The sequence below is a fragment of the Mastacembelus armatus genome, chromosome 16 (genome assembly GCF_900324485.2).
Source record: "Mastacembelus armatus chromosome 16, fMasArm1.2, whole genome shotgun sequence".
Lineage (NCBI taxonomy): Eukaryota > Metazoa > Chordata > Actinopteri > Synbranchiformes > Mastacembelidae > Mastacembelus > Mastacembelus armatus.
This window is the reverse complement of record NC_046648.1, coordinates 8,344,084-8,370,716: the sequence shown is the minus strand read 5'-3', so window position 1 is coordinate 8,370,716 and position 26,633 is coordinate 8,344,084. Positions and strand designations below refer to the sequence as shown.

Below are 26,633 nucleotides of genomic sequence, written 5' to 3'. Positions count from 1 at the left end.
TGAACATGGATTAGTGCCAGTTATAAATGCAGATCTAAGGCTCTGTCTCCAACTGCGATGGTCGGCCCCTCTGGTCCGTCTGACTTAAGAGAGCTCAAAGAACCACTGGAGAACTACATTACAAATACTTGCCCTCACTGACTACATGGCACTACTGAAGGATAAAGGAGAACCTATTTGTGACCCAGGGGGAATGTTTTCCAGGACTAGTCATTTTCACATAGAACTGTCTCACTTAACTACAAAATCCCTATGGAACCATTTATGCCTGCATGGAGCCTCTCAGGGTTGTAGAGCACCACTAATTTACCCTCATATTCATAAGATCAAACAGCACAAGCTCAATGTAAAAGCAGTTTGTATTCGAAACACCTCATTTAAGAGTATAAAAACAGCAGCAGCGTAACACTCCAAAGTAATTTTCCACCAAGTGTATTTTCAGGAAACACTCTTGCCTGGCAACAAGTCAGATCTGACGTTAGTAATTCAGTGTCTGTATTCCTCAGGGAAGCACCAGAGGTTCTTAGGTCTACCTGAGAGCTGTGTGTGTGTGTGTGTATTAATGAGGTTGCAGAGACAGATGAGATAGCTGTAATGTTAAAACAGCACATGGCTTTATAACCTTTCAAAGATGAATAAGAGGGAGACTGAATTTTTTTGTCACATTCATCTTGATAAACATCAAGCCCCATCTCTCTCGTCTCGGCTTAACAGCAGAAAAAAAAAAACATCAAAAGCATGAAAAGCACAGTTTGATGTACTTGAAATACAGATAAGGATTTTTTTTTTATTAGAAGTCCACTAATTGCATTTGTTTCTTGATAAAATAACATGTATGCAATAATTTTTGCTAAGTGAATATGGTTCAGTTTCATCAACATGAATCTCAATGCAGTAATCAATTGGTAACAGCAAGCACTCGCTGATGATGGCAGTGTGAAGGATTATCAAACCCAGCAGGACCATGCATAATTAAATCATGAGAGTCATCATTCAAGGTGTGTTTGTGTTTGTGTGTGTGTGTGTGTGTGTGTGTGTGTGTGTGTGTGTGTTGGTGCCATCCCTTACAGTAGTGATGCTCTTGTCGTCTCACTAACCTGCCAGGCTTCTGACATATGGAATTTTATTTCATCCTATGAGGTTAAATTTCTATTTAAACCTGTCAAATCAATCAGCCCAAATTTATTTGGTTGCACTTTTCTTACAGGTTAGTGCAATTTAAAGTGTTTTACAGCTGACTGACAAGTTGGGAATTAGATGATGTAACCATTAAGGCACTTTGAGACTAAAGTACATGAGAAATACAATTTTAAACATTTCAAAATAAATGTTATCCTATAAAATGATATACACACGTGTGCAGTGAGACATTTTCATGAGCATGCAGAACTTGGAACATTTCACCTCAACTCTGAATAAACTCTCATCAGCAGAGCCGAGCGTGTCTCTGGACAGTACAGCTCCCCGCTCACCTCCTACCTAAAAATGCTGACCCCACTCTGTACTGATACCTATTATTAGGATGGAAAATAAGACATTAGGGAGCCTTGACAACAATAAGTACAGGAGATAGCTTATTCTTTACCTTATGGGGCTATACCTTACTGCATTATGCAACAGTGTAATAGGCTTTGCTGCATACTGTTCTGCAGGGGGAGTTTTGGCCACACTCTGATGACTCACTTCATTAAGTCTACCTTCCTGAGAGCTTCCTAGGTGCTGAGGAGTGGACTTTCCACACCCCCACAGAAACAATGACCATAGATAACAATTAGAGTAGACAAAAGAAGACTGCTATTGGATTACCAAGTCATCATAACAAGACCTACTTTTTATATCTCGATTTCTGCCTTGATAAGCGTTGATGTTCAGTTTCTGACAGTTTAGTTTTACTTCTATGTTTTTCTTTTACCTCTGTATTACTCAGAACAGTCTATAGTAGTATTACTACTGTATTTAATACTATCTTAATGCTCCCATAATATTAATGCAGAGTGTTCCAGCCTACTTTCGCTGGGGCATTTACTCACATAACTTATAAAAAGGTAGAGTACAGACCAGATGTATTTGTCACTAGTAATGTTAAAGGTAAAACATATATAAGGTACACGCTGATGGTAGTATAACTACAGTTAAAGATACAGACAGCACACAGCGGCGTGTTTGGGAAGAATTACAATAATCCATCATCTGAAAATTCACCTGCACCGCCTGGACTCATCGCAAGAACCAGCATCCTAGAAGAGCTGTTTTTAAAACCCGGTTTGCTCCTCAGCTGCGCCACTGAAACACAACACTTTACAAACATTAAACCTTTATAAGCAAACGACTGAATCGTTGTTTTTTTTTTTTTTTCCATTTTTCTCTGGGAAACAAAGCACACGGCGCTGTACTCTACTTACTTTCAGAGGGACATAGTGGCGATCAGCCGCTTCAGATGCTCGGAAACATGTTCGGACACAACGATTTAGTGTTAGAAGTGTTTCTTCGTCAGACGCGCACCATAGCAGGAATGTACACAGAGCCAGACATGCGGAGTCATTTGACCTTCTCCCAATAGAAACTACCATCGGTGAGACGTAGGAGAGGGGAGGAGCGGACCGTACCAAGCAGGCGTCCCAGGAAGGCGAGGAGGAGGGAGAGCTGTCATGCTGGGATGTACCGCAGGGACGGGGGATGACACAGTAGCTGTGTAGTAAAGGCAGGATGAGCAGCATTAAGTTTATTCTGTCACTAATAACACAACCTTAACATTTCACACTCCTTTTTCATTTTATGCTGAAAAGTGAATGCATATACAAGTTCAATCCATCATCTATACCCGCTTATTCCTTAACCAGGGTCACAGGGATCAGCTGGAGCCTATCCCAGCTCTCTTTGGGTGGAAGGCAGGGGTACACCCTGGACAGGTCACCAGTCCATCACAGGGCCACATAGAGACAAACAACCTCACACACTCACACTCACTCCTATGGGCAATTTAGAGTCACCAATCAACCTGACATACATGTTTTTGGACTGTGGGAGGAAACCAGAGTACCTGGAGAAAACCCACACAAGCACAGGGAGAACATGCAAACTCCACACAGAAAGGCCAGGTTGCGAACCCAGGACCATCTTGCTATGAGGTAACAGTGCTAACCACTCAGCCACCATGCTGCCAACCATATACAAGTAAGTTACTCCAGTGAAATACATACAGGAGTATTTGACATAGTTACTGTGAGTGAGTATAATCATAATCAAAAACATGCTTTCAAAGGTGTCAAATGCTAAAGTAATCATTATGCAGAAGCAGTCTTTATAAAAGGTGTTCAATGTTGTACATAAGGATACTTTGTGTGAGATTAATGAAATAGTATTATTGATTAGAACATAAGCAGTATGTTTTGGCTGGTTTAACTGGAGGATATTATTCTGCAGAATGCAACTACAGCTAGAACTGTCCCATAAGTGTAGTTGAGTAAAAGTACAATGTTTTACTGTAATGTTTAGTCGAAGCAGAAGGAAGCGTGAAATATAAGTACTTCACTCTTCTACATGTGTTGGATGTTAGGAAATAAAAAACATTCAATTATATTTTAAGTTGAATACAAAATGAATTGAACTTTAATTAAATGAATTGACTAACAGCTACTAGTCCCTGCATTACTATATAGACAATACAATACAAGACATTTATAGTAACACAGTGTATTGCTACAATAAAATAATATAGAGGGTATAATGATAATCATAACTTATTGTTAACCAGTGTAAGTTCTAAAGTGCATGTAATGTGATAACGCTGGACAGAAAAGTCTCTCACTTGCCTCAGAGATGTCCTACATCCTGTCAGAATGCCACTGGATTATACTGTAATAAGAATATTGAGGATAAGAAATATTGAATATTTGTCAGGTGCTAGCTGTTCTCAGGAAAATACTCTGCAAACCTACATCAGTATTGGCCTTCAAAAAGAGCAGTATGGTCCTGGCAATGGTAAACTGAAAACACAGTGTTGCTTTACATAAAGCATGTGGTCTTAAGGGGACATGTACTCTTATAAAACTTATACAACACAGCTTCATGTCCTGTGGGTCGCCCTCATGACGAGACATGGCCCAGAGACCAAAAACAGAGCTTTGTGACCCTGGCTGAACAGACATCACCACGACTTCGTGCCTACTGAGATGGAAACTGCATTTCTGAAGTATAAATGAAGACTTGTTACTGTATTGATCGATGGTGCACTTCAGCAGTGAGGGGCTAAAATCGATGAACGCCGCATGGAGCCTAAAGACTGAGGACTGAAGACTGATGCCTGTGATGTCTACACTCCTGAACACCCCAGAGTTCACTCATAAATAAATAAAGGACACAGTGCATTTCCTGAGAAATGGCTTTTTTGTCAAAGGAAGTACCTTTGTATACCTTTTCATACTGAGTCATAAACAGAGCAGAAAAATACCCATTAAGATATTAGAGATTATATACTCAAGTACACTCAAATGGCCTTTCATGGACCAACAAATCCATTCATCTGAAATTAGTGGTTAGAATAAGAACTCATTGCAGCAATAACATTAAGCGTATGTGTATATGTGTGCTCTTTCTCAAACCCATCATAAAACTGTAAACGGATGTGAACAAATTAATTTGGCTGGAGACTTATTGCAGTAAGGGTGGATTTCTCATCTGTGCCAGTCTGAATGAAATTAGAAAATGTGCTGTATATTGCCTGTAATGGTAGATAAAACCTAATAGAATGGTTGAAAAGAGAACTTTATGCTTCTTTTAGGGAAACTATAACGTAATATCTAGGACAATATCTTAATATGTTGCTGAATGTCTCATGTTGGCAGTAATGGTGGCAACATTCAACCATGGCTCTTTTTCCAGCAATTTATTGTCACCAAGTGCATTTACTGACGTACTGTTCTGTTCAATTTTGAGGTACTTATACTTGAGTGTTTTCATTTTATAATATTCTATACTTATACTCCACCACATTTAGTTGGTAAAGTGTTTTTGCTCCACAGCTGACGGAGTATCATTGCAGATTAAGATTTTACATACACTGCAAATGATCACTTTGTAAAACATAATGCATTTCTATACATTGAACTACTATAGCTATACTTCAACCAGCTTCAATCATACTTATTAGCTCTTCAGAATAATATAAGTACTTCTAATGTGATGCTTTGAGTCCATTTTTTGATATTTCCCTATTTTTACTTGAGAAAGCTGCAGGCGGTGAAGGTGAAGGTTAGCCACAATAGTCTGGCAGTGATTATCTACATTTAGTTCAGTGTGCTGGGTTGCTGACATGATAATTATCCATAAACACAAATCACAATAATAATATCAGACAAATTACACACTAGATAAAAATTCAGGACATCAGTTCAAGTCTTTAGTGTTCATCATCTGTGACCATAGAAATCTGGAAAACTTTTAATGGCAATTCGACAAATAACTGCGGAGACATTAAAAAAAAAAAAACGGTCAAAACCACTAAGCATACTGCCATCCCACACAGTGACTGTTTACATAGTAGGTTTCCTTTGGACTGGGGCTGGAACAGCATAGTACCATTCAGTCAGGTGGATTTAATAAAGACAAGCCAGGATGTTCTGTGATATGAATGCCCCAGAGGTATTTGTCGATGCCTTTGGTGATAGAGATCGCCTGGTGTGGAAATGTCACTCAGTTAACCTGCTCTGTGTGACAAAACAGATAAGACAAACAGGAAATGGCTTTTTATCCACCTGCCATGCTATCTCAATTATGATTTGATTCCATGTACATGAACATGTGCATCAGGGTCCATGTGTGAGGTACTTTTTTCTCTTTTTTTTTGGTAAGAAATCAATTTGCAGTGTCTGCGATCAAGCAGAGAGTAAGCAGTAAGCAGCATCGCTGGGGAAAAAACTGAAACTGGACAGGGAACAAAACAGCAGCAGAGGCATGTAAGACATGTTAAAATAATAGGTTATTATTTGCACTCAGGCTTCACTCTGCTCGCCAATTTTTAGTGGCTGTCGAATGCTATATCCGTATTTTGGGAAAGCTGGCCTGTAACTAGAGATGAAATGCATTAAGTCTCTTTTTAAATGTCAAAGAGAGTGTCAAGGTGACTTGGCACTGAAGGAATGGCTCTTCATCTCTGTGCACTGGGGGTGTGGAGAGGTTACAGGTGGCTTGAGGGCAGATGTTGCGTAAGAGCAATATCTAATTAGAATTGCAATAAACAGTAAAGAACATTCTCTGCACTGTGGTAACATCATGTTAATCCCAAACAAACAGATGTTCTTTTTATTCATTTTTGCTTCAACAAACTACAGATAATGTATAAGGAATATTATGGCAGCATTTAAGGGATTATGCTGATAATAGGTTATTTTAATAACATCACTGGTTATTTTTGATATAACACAACATCCAGCACACTTTAAAGCAAACTTCAAACTACATCATGCAAAGACATCAGGCATCATCATGAGTTTTCTGTTTCTGTGACAAATCTTGTTGTTAAGTCTGAATCTTTGAAGGAATTAGGTGTCTGTGATTTCTCAGAGAGGTCAGACAGCAAAAGATATGTGCTCTGTGTCCTGCTGTTCAGTCTAACAGGCCACCTAGATGTCACCGACACAGTGACTTGTTGGCATCTGCAAACTGTAGCGGGAAGGTACAGTTGACTGATTAGAGTATCCTTCTCTCCATCCTAATTATGTGGAGCTGGAACAGACACAAGAAGCTGAGAAGACCCTGTATCATTAGCTTTAATCAGCCCCGAGACGAAAACAACACAGACGCACACACACACACACACACACACACACACACACACACACACACACACACACACACACACACACACACACACACACACACACACACACACACACACACACACACACAGACAGACACACAGACACACGTACACGCATACACAGACACACATGGCTTCTGATGTCCCCTGGCTACAAGCTGTCAAATTCAGTGAGCAACATGATGAGGACCATTATCTGGTCCCACATTTAAGATAGTTTCCACAAAGAGAGTGTGTGTGTGTGTAAACATGTTCCCCCCACTGCATACACACACACACACAGCCTGAAAGTGCGTCAGTACCTGACATTCATCATTTTGGTTCAGCCAGGCTTTTTAATTACTGCAGTGAATTACCTACATGACTTCAGTCTCAAGTCACCCGCTATACAAACAAGGTTTATTGTTGAGGTTTTGCTTTGTCTAGACACTGTTTAATGAATAAATGGCCAGGTGGTCTTGCTTTTGTTCTCTCTGGGAGAGAGAACAAAAGCAAGTGGGAAATATACAACTTAGAATCCTGAATCCCCTAATAACAATATAATTGTAATGTAATGGACTGTCTAAAATCTGAATCTTTTGCTGAAACAATTAAGCTTTATTATCTGCCGTGTGCTAGATGATTACAGACAGGAAGCACAGCCAAGCTGGAGGATCAATCCACAACAAGTGGATGTGTGGAAGTCTCTGTGAATGATGCTGATTATCATCAGTATGGACGTCACAATCCCTGAATGGCGCAAACCAGCCCTCTTTGGCATGCAGCACCAGTATGACTGCATAAAACAGCAATTTGCATATATTAGTTGTCTTAGAAGCAGCTATCCTGCCCACCATAAATGTGTTATTATACATGATGAGGGTTTGACTGGCCTTCCTATGAGGAGAAAGGAGAAATGCAATCATGGTAGTGGGGTACAGCGACCCCTGCAGGCCAGCACAGCTACAGCTGCAAACCGAGATGCACAACATAAAAACACACACATGCTGTTGGTTATAGCAAATAGAAAACTAAACAAAATAAAATAAACAAATTAGCCAATGAAAAACAAAACAGAACATAACTACATATGAGTGCATATCCTAAAATAGCATAATAATAATATTAAAAAAACAATAATGTCTTCATGAGATACAGAAATGATCAAACACTAGTTTGTCGTTATAGCCTGATTGTGTTTTGACGATGACGTGTAATAAAATTGACACACCCTAAAAATGGTGTAACTTACATTAAAAGTATCACGTCTGTAACGCGTAAGACAAATATTGTCTCTTCTCGGCTTCTGTAGATCCAGGAAGTTGCTGCATTCATTCATTCTGTATCACTTATGCATGTTGTTTAATAACAAACATTGTTACCCTTCTTTATTTCAAAATGCGGAGAAGACCTGAAGCTTCAGCGTCACCAAACAATGAACCGAGCAAAGCTGATAGAAAGGTAATGCAAATGCTAACGACATCCAGCTGCTGAGAGCTACATGTGACAGTTGTTTGCTAATAACTTTTGCCTCTTGGCTGACTGACTCCAGGAGCTAAAATGTTCGTTTGTTCGTTGTCTGTCATCCGGAAGAGGGGGAAATCTTTCATTACAATACACCGCATCCTGATTGTCTCGGGTCTTTCAGACGACAATCGAGTATTGTTGTAAGGCACGGACTGGTCACTGAAATGGCTAAAATGACAACAAATGTAGCTGGTCACATAATCCCACACTGGCTCCATGCTGCTGTGATCACGGCTCTTTTGTGTTGACAGTTTTTTATGACACTATATTTGGGTTGTTGCCATGGTCCAGGATGAATTTGGATCCCAGCAGACACCTCCCTGATATAATGTGTGATGGATAAAAATCTAAACATCTAAAACATACCTAGGTCTATGTCTGATTTATCATCATATTTCCTTTTACACTAGGATCTTGATCAGCCACTTCAGAGCCAAGCTGAAGCCAGAGGCAGACTGTCCTACACCTCTGTGCTCCTAAACATTGGAAAGTGTTTACTTTTAATCATCATCATCCCTCCGTTCCTCAACTATGCATCGCTGCAGAGAGAAGGACAGATGCTCTTGCCCAAAGGTTCTCTCAATAGTCATTATTTTTTCAGTTTAATCTTCTATTAACATGGAAAACAGGTTTATTCAGTGTGAATTAAACAGCTTTTGCTGAGAGTTTTATCACTGGATTTATAATGTTCCACAAGACAAGTGAGAAAAAAAATGTAAGATTTGTTTCTATTCTTTTCTCTTTTATGTACAGATGGGCAAATCGTTGATGTTGGTTTGGGTCAAAAGATGCATCTTTTGTGTAAAGGACAAGGAAAACCTGTTGGTAATAAGATGTTTTGCTTAAATCTCCCATCAAACATGTTCATGCAGCTTGTTTGTGTCTTTTAACGGAGCTCAGTCTAACCATTTTGTTTCCTCCTTCAGTCATACTGGACGGACCAACAGGAACATCGTCAGACATTTGGGTTCACGTCCAAGAAAGTGTGGCAACACTAACAAAGGTGCGGAAATGACAGAGGATTGCATTGAATGTTGCTTTGTTGTCTTTGAATGATTTGATTTATACTTTTTTATTACTTGGTTAAGATGAAGCTCCTCGGAGCTGAGTATGTCAGCTCAGTTACATTGGTAAGATACAGTGAGGGGGAGTTAGCACACTGCCATTGGTTTGCCTTTGACAAAGAAAATCCGCTGTGTGTGAACTTTCTGTGAAATCAGCTGCTGCTAATGCGGCTGTGTTTGTCATCAGGGTCATGTAGGGACAGTCCTCAACACATCGCCTCTGCTCAACAAGGATTCTTCACAGCAGAAATTCGGGGCTGACAGCCTGCCCCATGTTGTTTGTGTGAAATGTGACCCAGATGAGGTTACACTCTTGTCAGGGAAGGGCTTACAGCAGACACATGTAAACAACTGCATCACAACAACACTTCCAAATATAACCATACAATGCTCTGTTTACACAGTAAACACAGTACAGTATCTTATTTTGCAATGGTACTTAGCCATCAAGCATTTTTACCTGGTTTTACTGGTGAGGTCTCTGGCATCTCGTGTAGGTAAAGCACAGTATTATTTTTTTTAAATCTGTTTGTCCCTGTTTGTCATGTTGCTCAGGTCTGTACCTATGACAGAATGGGACTGGGCTTCAGCAAACGGCTGATGCAGAATGAATCCACAGGAACTGAGAAAGTTTGGGGGATGTCAACAACTGGACGGTGAGTATCCTGCTTTTGTTTGCAGTCAGTACATGTGACATGTAGGATAACACTTTCTATACTCACTGTACACAAGATCTGTGTGATTTGCGTTGTAAAGTAACACCGTCAGTTTGAAATTTGTGCTTTCATTGCCATAAAGTGGTTTCTATACCACACAAAGCCATCTGTGTCACTTACCGGTTGTTGCAGAATGAGTAAAATTCATTTGTGGAAATTTTAAATTAGATGTAAACCAAATGTGCACTGCTATAATGCATGGGGCTGGTGAATCTTCCTCTGACAGGTTCCAGGATCTACTGTGAAACATACATTCATGTGGCACTTGTTCTGTTTCTGTGGTGTACTATTTGGATTGCAGCTATAGGAGAACAGTGTTTTGGGAATGTGTGTGTGAGAGGAGATGCTGTTGACTGTGATACAGTAGATCTGATTATTTTTTATTATTGATCAAATTATGATGTCTATAAGTGCCCTGTGGGGTTTTCCAGTAAAGAGACAAAGTTATGTTTACAATCAGTGTTATTCACATTGTGTATTGTCCACCTTGTGTACTTTGACACCTCATGTACTGCTGGAGACACCACAATACTGCCCCTCCTCTTACTGCTGTTGGACCGGGCTGTAATCTTCCCGTCTTTGACAGCATAACGCGTTTTTCGAGCCTTAAATCTGCTTAAGGGATGAGCAGGCATGGTTTGCCATGGTCAGCAGTCTAGTTTACCTTGGCATCTGGCCCAGAAAATGAGCGGCTGCCCATTTGAGATACAAGCAATCAATTTTCCAGAATTCAGTATCTCAAGGAGTTTGATGACTACCTAACCTTGTGAAATCTCTTCATGTCAGCGTGACACCTCAGGTTTGATTCATTAGCACAACAAACCTGGGACAGCAGATGGCTCTCTTAGAGAGGAGCTGCTGCATCTAATGTAATGATGATGCACCCTCTGACGATAAAAGTTCATGGGTGATTGTTTTTCCTGTGGTGTTTTGCAGTGGAGATGGGCCAGCGGTTATTTGGGCTTCGGCGCTGTTGTTTATTTTGGTGGCATGTCTGGAAAGTAAATGAGAATGAAAAATATTGCCGATGTTACATTCATTTGTTAACATTATTGTAAGTTATTTTAGGATAGAATTTGTAACACTTCTTTTCTTCTCCCTTCAGGTCATTTACATGTGTGTGTGTGTGTTAATAATGACTCTCCAGATGGTTTTTAATAATGTTAAAAAGCAGATTATAGATTAATGATGGCTTCTTTTATTCATTTTTCATGTTGGGAGTCCTAGTCCCAGTGAACAGAATAAATAATCTTCCTGGCCCAGTTTGCAGCATGCTACGTGCGGAGACAGATGAGTGTTTTTTGTCTTCCAGGATGGTGGATGATCTGCACCGACTCCTGCAGGCTGCTGGGATAGCCAAACCCTTCATTCTTGTGGGCTCTGAGCTTGGTGCATTCAACAGCAGATTCTACAGCCACATTCATGATGTGTAAGTATTGGAAAGGGAAATAACTGAAGGGGTGAGATCTGGGCATTTACTGGGCCAGTTGTGCGTGATGAAAGGATGTAGCAAGTTGTGGGATGCGACATTTTGCTAGTTACTAAAAGCTGGGCTAAGTGTAATACTAAATTACAGCCCATTTAATTCTAATTAAATGCAGAGTGCCGTAAAGTCTCAGATCAGTTACGCCAAAATTACAGCTATGAAACCAAATCAATTCAAACTGGAGTTAATTTTTTGATAATATATTATATAATAATATAATATAACAGATATCTCTAATATATTCTATTATATATATCCTACCAAAATAAAAATACTGCCACAATCTAAAATTGTATTTTATTAGTCTAAGAGGAGCAGGAAGAAACTTTGCTGTAAATGCAAATAAAAAGGCAATTTTTCATCTGTTGTCTGTAAAATAAATGTAAGATTAAACTACAAAAATAATTTATACAGTAGGCATGTCTAAAAACAAAGCAATATATAGCAATAAGATAGTAATAGGGGACAGTTGATCATAAATACACAGTTCTGTCAGTCGGTAGACAGCACTAAATAAATAGTATGTGGTGGGACAAAGTTCCTTTTATCAGCTTTAACAAAGAATACATATTGACCAAACACACAAAACTACAGTGAAATACAGTAAAATACGTTAAAGGATAAGGCTGCAGTTAGTCTCTTTTTTACTCATTGTTGATAAATCCCATAAGAAAGCTATGTTAGCCAGTCTGTTAGTCTCCTCACTGCTTTCTGACTTCTCTGCCACGAGCCCTCTGGTTCCTGCTGAACACTAAATATCTGAAAACATCTAAGACAGAGATTGAGTAAACTAGTGTGTTTGGTCACGTAATAAAGGAGCATTTTGCACAGTGCTGTGATTTTAATAGTTCTGTGACTAGTTTTTTATTTCTTCTTTTGTCGTTTCATTTGATTTTCTGACAACAAAAAAGTGTAGAATATCACCAGACTCAAATATTTAGCCCTGATAAAATTACATTTGAAAATTGCTTTACAGCATATGTTATACAGTGCCTCTAGAACCTGTCAGATTATTTTCCAGTGTCCATTCCCATCATCCTGCATGGCTGAGCCATCTCACAGACAACATAGTGATTACCTTGACATGTAGCCTGCACCAAGAATGAGAGATTTAGTATTTAATCAGCCGCAATGTTACTGCTGAAAATGAAGTAGAGGTGAGTGGATGACACCTTTCCAAATGAAAATATTGCCCCTGGATATAGTGTATGGGTGGTCATATGGGTGGTGGGGACACAGGGCTGACAAATCTACAGGACGACAGACGGGACGGCGCCATCCATCTCACACTCATTACGGCCTGGGCCAGGAGGGTAAACTGGACTAAGATAGTCAATGAGCCTTTCTTCATCTGAGTGTGTGTGTGTGTGTGTGTCCATGTTCATGTCCTCTTTTTGTCCTCAGGCATGTGTCAGACCTGGTGCTGATTGATCCCATCCCAGAGGACATTTTTGAAGAGGACCAGTGGAAGCAGCACTGGTGAGTTTGTAGGTGATTTCAGAGACATGGGAAGGACAAAACTAGGGGAGAAGAGGAAAGGAGGAAAAAGCAGAAGAAGATGAAAGGAAATAGCCAAGAAAATGGAGAGATGTTGAAGAAGCAGAAACTAGAGAGAGATTTGAAAAACTGGAATGGAAAAGGAGACTGAGCAAAGAGGAACATGGAAAGGAGCAAAAAGGAAGATAAGGAGCTCTGAGGGGCAGAGAGGAGCAGATAAAAAGCAAGAAAATGTATCAAGAAAAAAGATGATTAGCAAGAGGAGAAGTGAGGCAGATGAGCCAGCGTCTTTCATGAATCACACTCCAAACCCTTCACTTATTGGCTTTTATGGTGAGAATAGTTGGTTATCTTTGCTAGGCGGGGCTCATTATCATGATTAATTAGCGACCAAAGAAACTCATTAGATGATCAAACTCTTTTAGCATGGATCAGATGAGAGCAGAGCGAGGGTTGTGGTCGGGACTGAGTGACAGAAAGTGTAATAACACTGCTTTAATGCTGCAGGGGTGATATATGTCAAGTAGTAGTCATTGTCACAGTATATACCCCATTATACATTAATTATCATACAGGCCCCCCGTGGCTTGTTATTAATGATAATGGAGGGTGCAGAGAAGGAATGTTGGTAAGGCTGTCAACAATACAGTACCTCACATTGTTTACAAGTAAGGCATGTCATGTGTAATCATTAAAAAAGCCTTTCATTGCTGAAGAGATAATAATTAATCAGTTCTCTAATTCAGCCAACCATGCTAAGCTTTTAGATGAATACTAGATAACAGCCCAGCAGTGATGGCTACATTATAAACAAATCCCTGGGGTGCAGCTATGATGTGTTCTTCCTTTACACACAAAAGATTATGAAGCAGATCAAAACTTTTTTTTTTCTCAAAACACAATAAAGACCTGGGGAAAACAGCAATATCTGTTGTTTGAAGTTTGAAATGTACTGGGCACAAAAGAAAAATCCACTTACTTCCAATAACACAGTGCTCTCGAAAACAAGATTTTATGACCTATTATTAAACATTATACCTGCTTATAATGTCATTGTATGTTAGGATGCCAACATTAGCCTTTAGCACTGTTCTGCCCAAGTGCAGCACCACACAGAGCCACTAGGAAAATACATACTTTTGAAGTACACACATTGATTTGTATATGAGTACTTACACAATAAGTAATGTCTACGTAGTGTGAGAGAACAATACAAAGTGTATTGTATAATGAAGTTGGATGCAAGAAATCACAGACTTGGTTTGATACAATATCCAGCATAATTTATCTGCAACCCATTCTTTCAATTTCAGCATCTCTTATTAAATGGTAGTGTCACAAATTTGTTACCAATACCAAACATGACTAATGTGGTCTTACCTAAACTGAGAGATAATTTGTTAAAATCAAATAGAACCAAAACAAAAATTATTTCTCCACATATTCATATTTTCAATGTATACCACAACAGAATAAATTTGTATCAGCTGCATATAGAATAAGCTTTTTTGTTGTGGGAAATTTTACTCATACTTTATTTGTAAAATAAACTGCAATGGCACTAAGATCGACCCTTGAGGTACCTCATAGTTAGCCTGCAGTTGTATTGCTTAAAATAATTTATCTGTACATATTGATATGATATGCATTTTCAATAAAAGTAATTAAACAGGAGTGTACATCTACTCTAATGGCATATCTTTATTGTTTAACTAGTAAACCATGATGGTAGTAGGCCTGTGTCTATCAATGCTATCAAAGTATTTCTTTTTGCTCAAAAATTATATTACTTTTCACACTAGTACTAGTACATAGTATTTTTTAATGACATAGACTCACCAACAAGGAGTTAATTTGTGCTCAGATATAAAAAATATGGTAAAATCAATTGATCTCAATTCTAGCCATTGCTCGATGACTTAGTGCATCAGTAGTCCACTAATATTAGCTTGCAGCTTATATAACCATGAGTCAAGTCAGATAAGAAATGGATCCTTGAAAATGGCCTAATTTGTACATGACTCAAAGTGGAGCAGCACCATTTATCAGGGGTATGTGTCCAATTATCCTCTGATTAATAGGCATTCATTTCACTGAGTTACATGACAGTGCAGCCACAATCGAATTACTCTGTGGAGAAGCAGGGGAGAAATGAAATGAACCAAAGACTTACATTTACCCTATAAAAACTGTTTTATCTTTGCTGTCTGATTTCCATGGGGCAGTAAAAATAGAAACAGGGATGAGATATACAGTATGAAGATAATAACAGATGCAGCACACCACCATGCATCTCAGGGCCACTTCAGCTTGCCTTTCTTTCTTTCTTACCTCTTTTTTTTTGTTTTGTTTTGTTTAGCGGGGTTGCATGTAGGTGTGTATTTCTCTCCCCTTGATATGGGTTTATTAGCTGTCAGAGGTCTTACAGTATTTGGTACACAAGATAAGTAATGCAAAAGGGAGCAGGGGTGTACCTGAGCAGGATTGTGGGGAGACCGTATCAGCTTTGCACTGGGACTGGAGGATTTACACATCAAAGACCTCCTCATTAACAGAGGCTCACTCCCAAAATTAGCTCTGTTACATCGTACAAAATGATTTGCCACCATCTCCTGAGAACAAGTATTTCTGGGTGTTGAGTGTTTCAGTGTGATTGTGCATGTCTGTGTGTGTCAGCGTTCACTTGTGTGCACTTTTTGCAAGGGGTCAGCTTTGTTATTTGGGATTTTCCTCTGCAGACGTTGCGGCCTGTGTTTGATTTCCTTGTAGGCATAGATAATGCTTCCTGATGAAAAATTGGGCAGAGGGTGTAACATCAGAGATTAGGAGTAGCCCCAGTGTATGTTTGGACAAATTGCATTCAGGACATCAGCCAATGGTTTGAGTCCTTCTGCGCTGTCAATCTTTGTTTCACCAGCACAAGTGTAGGAGGCTCTGGATCTCTCATCTATCCACCTATATTTGATTGTGGAACATCCTATTCCAAAGTTGATGGCTAAATATATGCTGCTACAACAGCAGCACATATTTGAACACAAACTTGCTTATATGCATCAGCTTATATTAACAATAGTAAAGGAATTCCACTGATAATTCTTCATCCTGTGTTTAAAGGAAAGAATTTAGCCGTGGGTTTACACACACATGTTTACACCCGCATGTATGTGTCCTGTCTTTTCCAGCTGACTGTGTGAGTGGGGTATTAAACTAATTTACCCCATGGGGAATTTATTTGCTCATAGAGCAGAAACAGCGGGGAATGCTCTCGTCTAATGGGATGGTCTTTACAATTTAATGAATGCTGATTGATTGGCAGACTCTGTTTTAATGTACCATTACTGTGTTTAGTGCAACTCAGTTCTCACAGGAACACCACTTGAAAGTCCCCCCATCCATTCGCTCTGTGTGTTAGTCATGACTAGTTTTTTTTAACTTTAGTGGTAATTTGAATAATTCGGGTTTGATGCCGAGACATAAAAAAAACTAGTTTGGTGCGAGTTTTCAGGTATTTAACTGAAGAATTTTAAGTCATATTGTTTTGTCTCATATGTGTGTGTGCATGCTGTATGAATCCACAGTGTAGTGTGTGCCATCTTTTTATGTGCATAAATGCATGGCTGCTGAGAGAGCATGTGATGTAATGAGTCTCTTATTGTGGACCTAAATGCTGTGGCTGCAGGCCTGAATGGAAGCCTGATTGAATTATGAGTCCCAAAATGAAAATGACACTTTCTGTCACATTCATCATCCTACCTGTCATTAGTGTGCTCTGCAAGCCCCGCACACAAGCACACACACACACACACACACACAGTCCTGATTGCATAAACATTTATACAGGTATATACTGTGAGTATCAATATCACACACACTCAGTTACCCAGACAGCTAGTTGCAGTGTGCAGCAGAGAGAGAGTTTTTGCAACTCACCTGGAGTCTGCTCTGTATGATAGGCAGCAAATAGCTGTCACTTTGACTGACGACCATTCAGAGTCACACAACTGCTGCATTTAGGTTGATTTATAATCCCGACGGTGCTTAATATAAAAGACAAGAAAAGTGTTTGTATCCTCCCTCACAGCACTTTGTTAGCAGATAGATTTTACAGACATAACAGACCTCTTCTCATATTTTTCTAATCCTAAGCGTCTGTACTGTAGCTTCTATTTCTGCAACATTTATACATTTCAATTATACTCAGATGCGACAGTAGTTAATTCATCACTTTAAGAGGCATTATGTAATATGTGGTCATTTGATTGCTCTTTCTGTCTCCTCTGCCTTCATTGGTAAACAGTAGCAGCCAGTGATGACATGTCCAATCTCTCTCTCAGAGCCCATTTGCTTTCACTGTAAGCTGCATTCAATAACCCAGTGGAGCACAGCCCTGCTCTAAACCTCTTCAGGGATCCTGGGCTGAGATTGGCAGCAGTCACCCGACCATGGGCCGACACATGGAGGGAGGGAGAAGGAGAAATGGAAAAAGAAAAAGCAAGAGAAACGGGAAAAAAAATTAGGATATTGGGAAATAAAATGAAGTGGTGGAAGATGACACAGCCTGACAAAAGCATGTTGAGGGACTAATGAATGAGTTTCATTTGAACTGGAAATGAGAAACCTTGTAAATGTTCATGTAGATCGTCCCTGTCAACCTTTGCCACAAAAAAAAAAAAAACAATTTTCAGTGGTTTTCAATCAGGATATTGAGAAATTTTGATTAGATAAAACATTTAAAATGTAGAGTAACTTTATGAACTACAAATTCCACAAACATAAATCACACTGTATGTTTAAACAGGGTTTGCTGTATCTGACCCTGCAGGCTCCCAATAATATGTGGTTCATTATGCCTCACATCATTTGTGTGGTTCTGTAATGGCTCCTAGTGTGTCCCTGTCTTCCCTCAGGTCTCTCCTTACTCTCTAGATCCTCCCTCTTTATCGAGAGGCGCCCAGACAAGTCAGGGTTGCCAATTAATTGTAATTAGAACCAGTGTAAGCGTTACTATTGCTATGACACTCCACTAATGAAGCAGGGCTGCTGTGGCCCCTGTGTATTTCCCCCAGTGTAATCTATAGTATTGATGCAGCGAGGAAGGCTGAGAGCAGGTGGAATGCTGGACTGTGGTCTGGTGCTGGCTGTGGTGCGATACTGACACCTTGTGTTAGACTTTGGTATTACACCACTGAGTTGCAATTATTCTGTTATATTTGGTAGGACCCAAAGTTGACATATAACTAGGTCTTCTTTCATCTGTAGGAAGCCACATCAGTGATTCAAATAATTTCTGCACAATTGCAGTCACAAAGCTACAAAAATAGAGTATAAAATATTGAAGGTATGCAAACAAGCACAGTTGGCAATTCGCACACCTGGTTTAGAGAACTGCATGCTATAGTCACGTGTGTGTTCTTTTTAATTTTAGATAGCCTTCTAATTTTCTTCATATTAGTAAATGTGATATTAATACTAGCATCTGTGTTTCAAAGTATGTCACTCTAAAACAGCCAGTGGTGGGAGAAGTACTGAGAGCTTTTTCTTATTTAAAAGTATTACCACAGTGTAAAAATACAAGTAAAGTTCTGCATTCAAAATTTTACTAAAGTAAAAGTGATGTTCCAAAATTAAAAGTACTCAGTAGCATATTGGTTCATATTTATTGGTGCGTTACGACTTTAATGTTGCATCTGGTAGAGGTGGAGTTAAGGTAGTAACTATTCTATGCTTATTATTTTAATTTCTTTACATACTGCTGGGAAGTTTGCACATTTTCCAGCAGGGAAATATACTGAGTTGTACTGTATTTTGTTTTATTGTTTTATTCTTTTATTCGTAACATCCATCCATCCATTATGTATATCTGCTTATTCCTAATTAGGGTCATGGAGATCTGCTGGGGTACACCCTGGACAGGTCACTGGTCCATCACAAGGTGTAACTAAAAAAAAAAAAAAAAAAAAAATTAGTGGAGTAAAAGTACAATATTTTCCTCTGAAATATAGTGAAGTCAAAGTATGAAGTAGCAAAAAATGGACACACTCAAGTAAAGTACAGATGGCAAACAGGTTGTACCTTGTGAACGTAATTCACAACTAGAACAGCAATTAAATTGAAAATAAAATATTAGCTCTTTTTAATTTGTGATTCAGCATAAAACAATATTGAGTACTAGTCGGGGCTATATTGGAAAAGCTAAAAAAAAAACTAAGCATGTTTACGTATCATCATTTTTCTGTTATGTCAAACTTGGAGCTGCAATCACCTCGAATAAATGTAGCAAATAGGTGTGAGAATAGCCACACATTTTATGACCTGTTAAAATGATTGTAGTATTTTTTTTTCTTCCTTGGATTATGCTCTGTGCTAAACTGAGTATAATATTTTGTCTTTGTTGTTAAAACTTTCAGCTGTGATGAGTCAGAGGCCTTGTCACGTACCTGTCCACATCTGAATATTCTCCTTATTGTAATAGTCTCAGCAAGGCTTTGCAGTAACCAGTTTTTCTTTTCCTTTGGCGTAATAGTTAGTTGAGCCTCATGTAATAGTCCATGTTTAAATGTTCTCTACTCATTGTAATAGTTGGCAGAAGCTCGTGTAATAGTTCGTGTTTTGTGTGTGAGCAGGCTCTCAGGTAACCGAGGCCCTGCATATGAAATGAGATGGTAATGAGGAGGAGGAGGGGAGCCTTATCACAACAGGGCCAAATTCCGACAGTGAATTGCGCAGTTGTAACAAAAGTAACAGAGCGTCCATTCAGCCTGCACTAATCCAGATGGGAAAGTCAAACAGCAGAAAGTCCACGGCACAAACTCATTTCATCACTTTATTAATTTAGATATTGCCTCCTCGCTCCTGTGGGGAGAAAAAAAAAAAAAAAAAAAGACCCCCACTGAAATGACCAACATTGGTGAGGCGTTTTGCTCTACATGGTTCCCCCACTTCGTCTCCTCCCGTTATCTGTTTAATTCATCCCACCAATCTTGGCTGTCTTTACCCACTAAATTTTCCTTTGACACGCATGCCTTGCTTCGCATAATCCTCACTCCGGGGCAGAATTAAAAATGGAAAAAAGAGGAGGGAATAGGACAGGTGGCTGGAGAATCCTTGAAATAATGTTCAATGCCAGACCCAGGAATGATTTGACCAGATTCAAACCGCGGGGCTGATAGGGAGAGAGCTTTTTCCCTTTATTTTTGGAATCAAGGGGTGAGAAAAGGGTGACAGGTGGAAAATGTGCAGAGACTGAGAAGTCCCTTAAGAGCCAGGTCAAAAAGTCTGTTCTAAATTGTGGTGCCAGAATGACTTCAGGGAGAAACTGTGGCGAGGAAGATGAAAATGTCAAAATGTCACTCTGTGGAGGTCTGATTTGGAAAGTTTTCTGTCTTCTGAAGCCTGAAAATGAGAACATTTGATTTTCTTCCCTTCCCTCTGCCTATACACATTGTTGACCTGTAATTTTTACACAGGCAATTGTGGCAGGTGAATAGGCCTCCTCTGCTGTTTCTATCACCTTTATCTGACCAGTCAGTGCTGACATGCATTGCCAGAGCAGAGCTTGATATTTCAAGCTACAGTGTTTTGTGTGGCAACAGGTCATATCAACAACAGGCGGAATGAAAAGTGAATGTATAAGATGTTGATTTGATATGAGCAGAATAATGGCAGTGAAGCGGTGCTGAGGCCTGTCTGTGCTACTGAGACTGAATATACTCTGTCAACTCATGTTTCAGTGTTAGAGCTGAAAGCATTAGTCAATTAACTGACTCCTCGATTGGAAGGAAAATCCATCAGTCAATACTCAGGTACAAAGGTGCTTTAAGCTAAATGCTAAGATCAGCACAGTGAAATGCTGACATAACAGTATGAACATGCTGATGTTTAGAAGGAAACATTCACCCCATTCAGCATGTCAGTCCAGCGTATTATGTTTTGTTAATGTTTGTTAATTGGCATTAAACCCAAAGTACAGCTGAGGCTGATGGGAATATGACTTGTTTTGCGAGTGTTTGGTAATGAACCCAATTTGAGAGGAAATTAATAAAGTGAAGAAAAACTAAATCAGCTTTGTAGGGAGCTTTTTTTTTTTTTTTTAGTTTTACAGTAATCCATCTAATATCTGTTCAGGCATTTTACTTGAAACCACAAATGTCAGACTCTGAGTTGTCTAGAGTGAAACTCAGAATCTCAGTCAAAAGGTCTTTATGAAATTTTGCACCAACTTTGTTGAAGATGACATATGTCAGTGACCCCATCAAGAGTAACATCAGTAACATGCCTAAAAACAAAGTCCACACATTCACTGGCTTTTTGACTGGAACTAGAATATTAAAGGCAATGTGTTCTTTAATTGTTCTTATTCTAAACTATTTAACAATAAAAAATCATTAGTGAAAATAAGAATTTGCATAATTCCTGTTACAGTGACAGTACTGTGCCTTATCACGTGATTCATACTTATTGATCAGCTGCTAAAATGTCCTGTTGCAGTGAACACAGCACAGAGACTGATAGGACACAGAGTAAGACTAAAACAGGGGCGAGTGTCTCCTGGTGCATGGGGGCTGATCTACAGTGTGTTGGCTGCATGTAGGGGCAGGCTTCGCGGCAAGACGATGGCAGCAGCAGGCGCGGCACTATTGATTGGGCTCCTCAGGCTGAGACCAGCCAATTCAGAGCACCAGTGAGCCGAGACCGATTGGGCCTCCTGAGTTACAAAATCCCACAGCTCTTCTTCTCTCATCTGCCAAAAAAGTGTATTTCTCATTCCCCAGGCAAATGTTTTCAAGGAGAAAGTTGGAGATTTTCGGTTGAGAAAGAGTTTTCTTCAGATGCCATTCCAGTCCTGAAAATCATCTCGTTATAATAGCAGCATTCAGCGCTTTAGGGTGTTAAGAAGCTCAAATTAAGACTGATTTGATTTTTTTTTTTTAAGGTTTAAATACATTTAACATTAGAAAAAAACTTTTTGATAGAGACTAATTTGAAATGATGTTTAACATTTCATTAAATGATTAAATGATAAATGATCAGCTTTGTAGCCTGTGGCTGTTTTCAGTGGAAAAGCTTTGATAAACTCAATGTACATATTTGTACGACAGACTATCAGTATTATCTAGCTTGAGGACAAGAAAGTGAAAACAGCAGAGTGGATGTTAACTTGCATTCAGCTGGTAGACAGAAATGTAACTTTAAATAGATGCTTACTTGTTTATGCTTAATCCATGCCTGCTGGATTTGAAAATAAGAAAATATCTGCTAACACATCAAGACAAATAATGATAAAAACAGTAGTTCAGACTGTTAAACTTTAGTTTGGCTTCTGCTAAAATGTGTGTGTGTGTGTGTGTGTTCCAGGTATGGTAAACTGTTGCCGTCACTCCAGGCCAGGCAGTTTTCAGCAGCTACTGGGCTGAGCCGCATGCTGATAATCCTGGGGGTGATCGAACCGACTATCAAAGGCGAAAATGTCTTAGAGGACGTCATTCAGCGCCAGGTCAGCCTACTGTACTTAGCCCCTCCCCTCCCTCCATAGCCTTGGCTTTGTTCCTCATGGCCTTAGACAGTTTCTGGGTTTTCCTTATCCCCTTACCATTCCTGTGAACTTTGACTAATAAAAAGCCTTTCGAAGGAATACCTGATGAAGTAAATTGATGGTTTTTGGTGAAGTAAATTGGTCAGACTGCGGCTGCCATCAACACGAACTTAAATCAACAATGACAAAACAGTTGCTGTTAACACTGAGGGCTCTTGGAATAGTAAGGATTTAATAAAATTATAAAAATCAAGGGAAATCTGCCTTTTTTCAGCCATTTTAAGATGTTCTCTCCTTTTTCTTCTACCGCCACAGGATGGTGCTAGTGTGAGAATAATCATGTCTCCTCCTCAGCAGATACAAGTGGATGATGATTGCAGGAGCATTTGTCTTCATATCATCAGAGACTGTGAATTTGGCATGATATGACACCAGACGTCATTTTGAAATAAGTGAGAATTGAACCCATTTCTGGAGCTGACATGATGCCGCAAATGAACTGTATCTTCTGATGCCTGCCATATTGTAAAACTCAGCCTTTTGACAGGTCATACAGTTTGCAAGGAAAGAGCTTTTAATATAAGCTACAAGCTTTTTTCTGTCTATTGCAGATGAGATTTTCTGCAGGGGTGGGATTCTATTTTGCACAACTCAGATCTGCAGTGAATCAGTAAAAAAAAACAAACAAAAAAAAACCTAGTTGTGACAGTTCTGCGTGTCATAAAGGCTATAGGCATTTTGTTTTACTTCCTGTGGAAACAAGCTTAGTAATGGATTCTGGTGATGAACAACAGCCTATATCTTTGATAACATGGGTGGTGCACTCTACACAGTGACACCTTATTTTAGTGGGAAACCTGACAATAATGTAGAGTGTGCTAGGGACAGAGAAAGCAAATTTGGTAAGCCTTCATTGCATTTACTCCAACTTTAGAGGTTCTCTGTGAATGCTCAGTGACACTTCCAACATCCGTTCAGCATTGAATGTTTTTCTGCAGCTGTCGGCGTGATGTGGTGGTGACGTCTGCTTGGGGATGAATGTGAACAGTTCATTAAGATGCCTTGTTCTCTGCTGCCAGCCACCCACAGTGTGATGGCAGTAGTGATGAGGGACCAATTTCAGCTTTTCAAGCATTACAGTTGTTGCCAAGGAGATAAGGACATCATTGTGCTTGAATTCTCCAAGGACAGAGAAAGGTTTTGTAGAACGGCTAGTGAAGGTTATAACGTACACACTCGCCGAACTCAATAGAGCATGCAGTCCATTTCTCAAGGGCATGTTCTGTAACCACTGCTTAATTGAACTGGAGCAGAATTGTTTGCTGCTATGTTAACAGCTGCACAGCTATCTGGTCTCAGCACATGTGGGTGATAGATACAGTTAAAGGTGGAAATCTGCTCAGTTTGAGAATTCACATCTATTCTGGTAATGTGGTGAACTTTCCCCACCCTCAGCTACGAGATCAGGCTACCTGGACTGAGATTTCAAAAGTGACAACAGTATTCTACTTGGAGCTGCTTCAGTGAATAAGCTGGATTTTGCTGTGTGTATATTGTCTCAGTATAGCAGTAGTTTGTTGTTTTGGCAGAAGATGCTAGCAGTCCTGTGGTGATACTGTATCACACTCCGGTGCAGTACAGTGTTTTGATAAAGAATGGCTGTAACTAAGATGGGCTGAACATGACAGGTTAACATGCCTGACGTCTTAAACAAAGCTTTTATTGGCTTTTATATAGCTTTTATTGTTGAATAACTAATGCTCAATATCAATATATAAGAGTGCTTATAAGTTTTATTAGTAAAGTTTATATTATGGTGTTTTTGTTTCATAAGCACTGTCTGACTGACTGTATAAAAGAAACATATCTGTTCATTCATAGATTTTGTTTCCGATTTGTTTTCTTTTATCTGTGTCCCTTATAGAAATACCTGCTGAGTAACCCCGCCCATCAAAGCAGCGCTGTGGACGAACATTACTTTTTGAATGAAAGTGCAGCTCAAGTGAGGTATGGCAAGCACACTTACACTATAAAGCCCCCCCCCCCCCCCCCAAATTTCTGAATAGGCATGCTGTTTTCATGTTGGTTGTGGAGGTCAAAACAATGCATAAAATCACATATTTACTTTTTTTGTTGTTTTTAAAGGGATATCACAAAGTTTAAACCCCTGTCGAGCAGGACATCGGTGACCGTGATCATTGGAGATTCCTTTGACGAGCAAATACCAGAAGACCTAAACCAGGTATGAATGTTTACTGTTGCTGCACAACTCAAGCCTTGTACAGTGGCTGAACAGTACCGCAGTAACTGTTCTCTAAAGCCCATAGTAAATCACCTTTTCCCTGCACCAGATGGTAGCTAAGCTTCAAAAGAAGTTTCTGGAGGAGTCCTACCCATCAGCCAATCACATTCACATAAAAGGAGCAGACTGGCGAATGATCTACAAGAAGCCATCTGCCATCAGCCAGCACCTGAGGAGGTTACTCAATCAGCGACAAGCCAAACAGCAGAGCGAGTGACCCATGGAAAAATGTATCTATACCCCCGATGTGGACAGTCTAATAGCTGAGTATGTTTTAAATAATTAAGGAGGCCATTTTGAAACCTATTTTCAGCTTTGCTTCACTGTAAACATTTTAATTGAAGATAACTGTAGGCTATTCAGTGGGATGAACTATTTGCAGGCTCAGATTCTGAAAATCTTATCTCTCAAGTTATTTCACTCGCTTTACCTGATTGGTCAGGGCCATAAATGAATACATTGCTCCTTATCAATGGAAAGGCCACACACACCTTCGCCCAACCTGGTACTTTTTTTTTTTTTTTTTTATCTCATTCAGTTCTGTCTTAATATTTTGCTGTGTTGTAGCCACAGGCAAGGGAACATTGTGTGTGCACTCATGCAGCAGACAGAGGCCTTGAGATGATTTTTTTTTTCTTGTGATTTGGAGCTTTGCAAATAAAATCAAATTCAACTGAACCAACTTCAGTCATTTGTTACTTTCATATAATTGAGTTACATCATAACCAGACATACATGTCTATTTTTGGACTTCTGTTGATCTGATTAATTTGACAAATTTGCAACAAGCCATTTTTGTGCCCATTTTTAACTGTAGCAGACATGAGCTGTTTTGTAAGTGAAAGAAAGACCAGACAGCATTGGTTTATCCTGAGGATTTAAGTTTAATTATGACACCACACCAAAATAAAAATTTCCAACAGATCTGGAAGTTAATTCCATCCATATACATGCATAGCAACAACGTTTTAAGAAACATTTTCTCCCTTAATCAGGACATTGGAATGATCATTTTACATCAGTATCCCCACTGATCTCCCACCCACCTTGTTCATCAGCAATAAACTTAATTCTTGTACAACTTCTTTTTTTTTTTTCTTATGGGGTTACAAATAATTATATGCACAATCCCCATTTCATAATACTGCTTTCAGTAATTTCCCCTCATTTACAAAGTATTGCGTTTAGAGCAAATTTCAAAAAGGGAGACCAAAGTGTATCATCAAACAGAAATACGAGTACTATACAAGAATGCTGCCATCCTCATGAAAACATCCACATCTGAGTTGAAGAAAAGAGACAGGGACAAACAGCCACATATGTATGCAAAGCCATGTGTATTTGCCAAAATGTGAGATGCAGGGTTGTGCCTGTTATCACCCCCAAATGGTGATTTTTAAGGCTAACAAGTCATTAGTAGCAATCTGCAAGTCACATTTTGCGCATATACAGAAACTGGTACAGCAAAAAGGAATACACAAGTGCCTCAGTAGCTATTTTTGTGTCTAAAATGCATCTCATTTTTGTATTGTCTATTGTTTCATTGAGCCTACATTACAGTGTAAACAATATGTGTGCTACACAAGAATGACTATACAATAACATTACAAACAACTCTGATATAAATTTCATTTTGAATTTAAATTAAAATCACTACTTCTATTAATACTGATTGTAAAATAAATTGTGAAAGTGGCACCAATATTATTCTTG

The 26,633-nt window shown here is 39.2% G+C and overlaps 1 protein-coding gene and 1 long non-coding RNA gene across 2 annotated transcripts in view; one reads left to right on the top strand and one right to left on the bottom strand.

Annotated features, from left to right (window-relative positions):
- Positions 1–2,530, bottom strand: part of LOC113122067 (uncharacterized) — a 56,104-nt gene extending 53,574 nt beyond the window's left edge. The window contains exon 1 of the long non-coding RNA XR_003294824.1: positions 2,403–2,530. This is a non-coding gene — a long non-coding RNA (uncharacterized LOC113122067). The remainder of the gene's footprint in view (positions 1–2,402) is intronic.
- A 5,571-nt stretch (positions 2,531–8,101) lies between these two features.
- LOC113122770 (uncharacterized) lies at positions 8,102–26,548 on the top strand. The gene is made up of 11 exons (XM_026294321.1): positions 8,102–8,257; positions 8,734–8,896; positions 9,077–9,148; positions 9,250–9,326; positions 9,943–10,043; positions 11,416–11,532; positions 12,994–13,068; positions 22,441–22,579; positions 24,543–24,625; positions 24,764–24,860; positions 24,970–26,548. The coding sequence occupies exons 1-11, from the start codon at positions 8,195–8,197 to the stop codon at positions 25,135–25,137; spliced, it is 1,155 nt and encodes a 384-aa protein (XP_026150106.1). The 5' UTR covers positions 8,102–8,194; the 3' UTR covers positions 25,138–26,548.
- Positions 26,549–26,633: the final 85 nt, after the last annotated feature.

What these genes read in the sequence shown, in the direction of transcription:
- LOC113122770 (XM_026294321.1), top strand. Translation starts at nt 8,195, where the DNA reads ATGCGGAGAAGACCTGAAGCTTCAGCGTCACCAAACAATGAACCGAGC. An exon ending in ACAGATGCTCTTGCCCAAAG is followed by an intron (nt 8,897 to 9,076) that starts GTTCTCTCAATA and finishes TTTTATGTACAG; the next exon opens with ATGGGCAAATCGTTGATGTT. An exon ending in GTGTGGCAACACTAACAAAG is followed by an intron (nt 9,327 to 9,942) that starts GTGCGGAAATGA and finishes CATGTTGCTCAG; the next exon opens with GTCTGTACCTATGACAGAAT.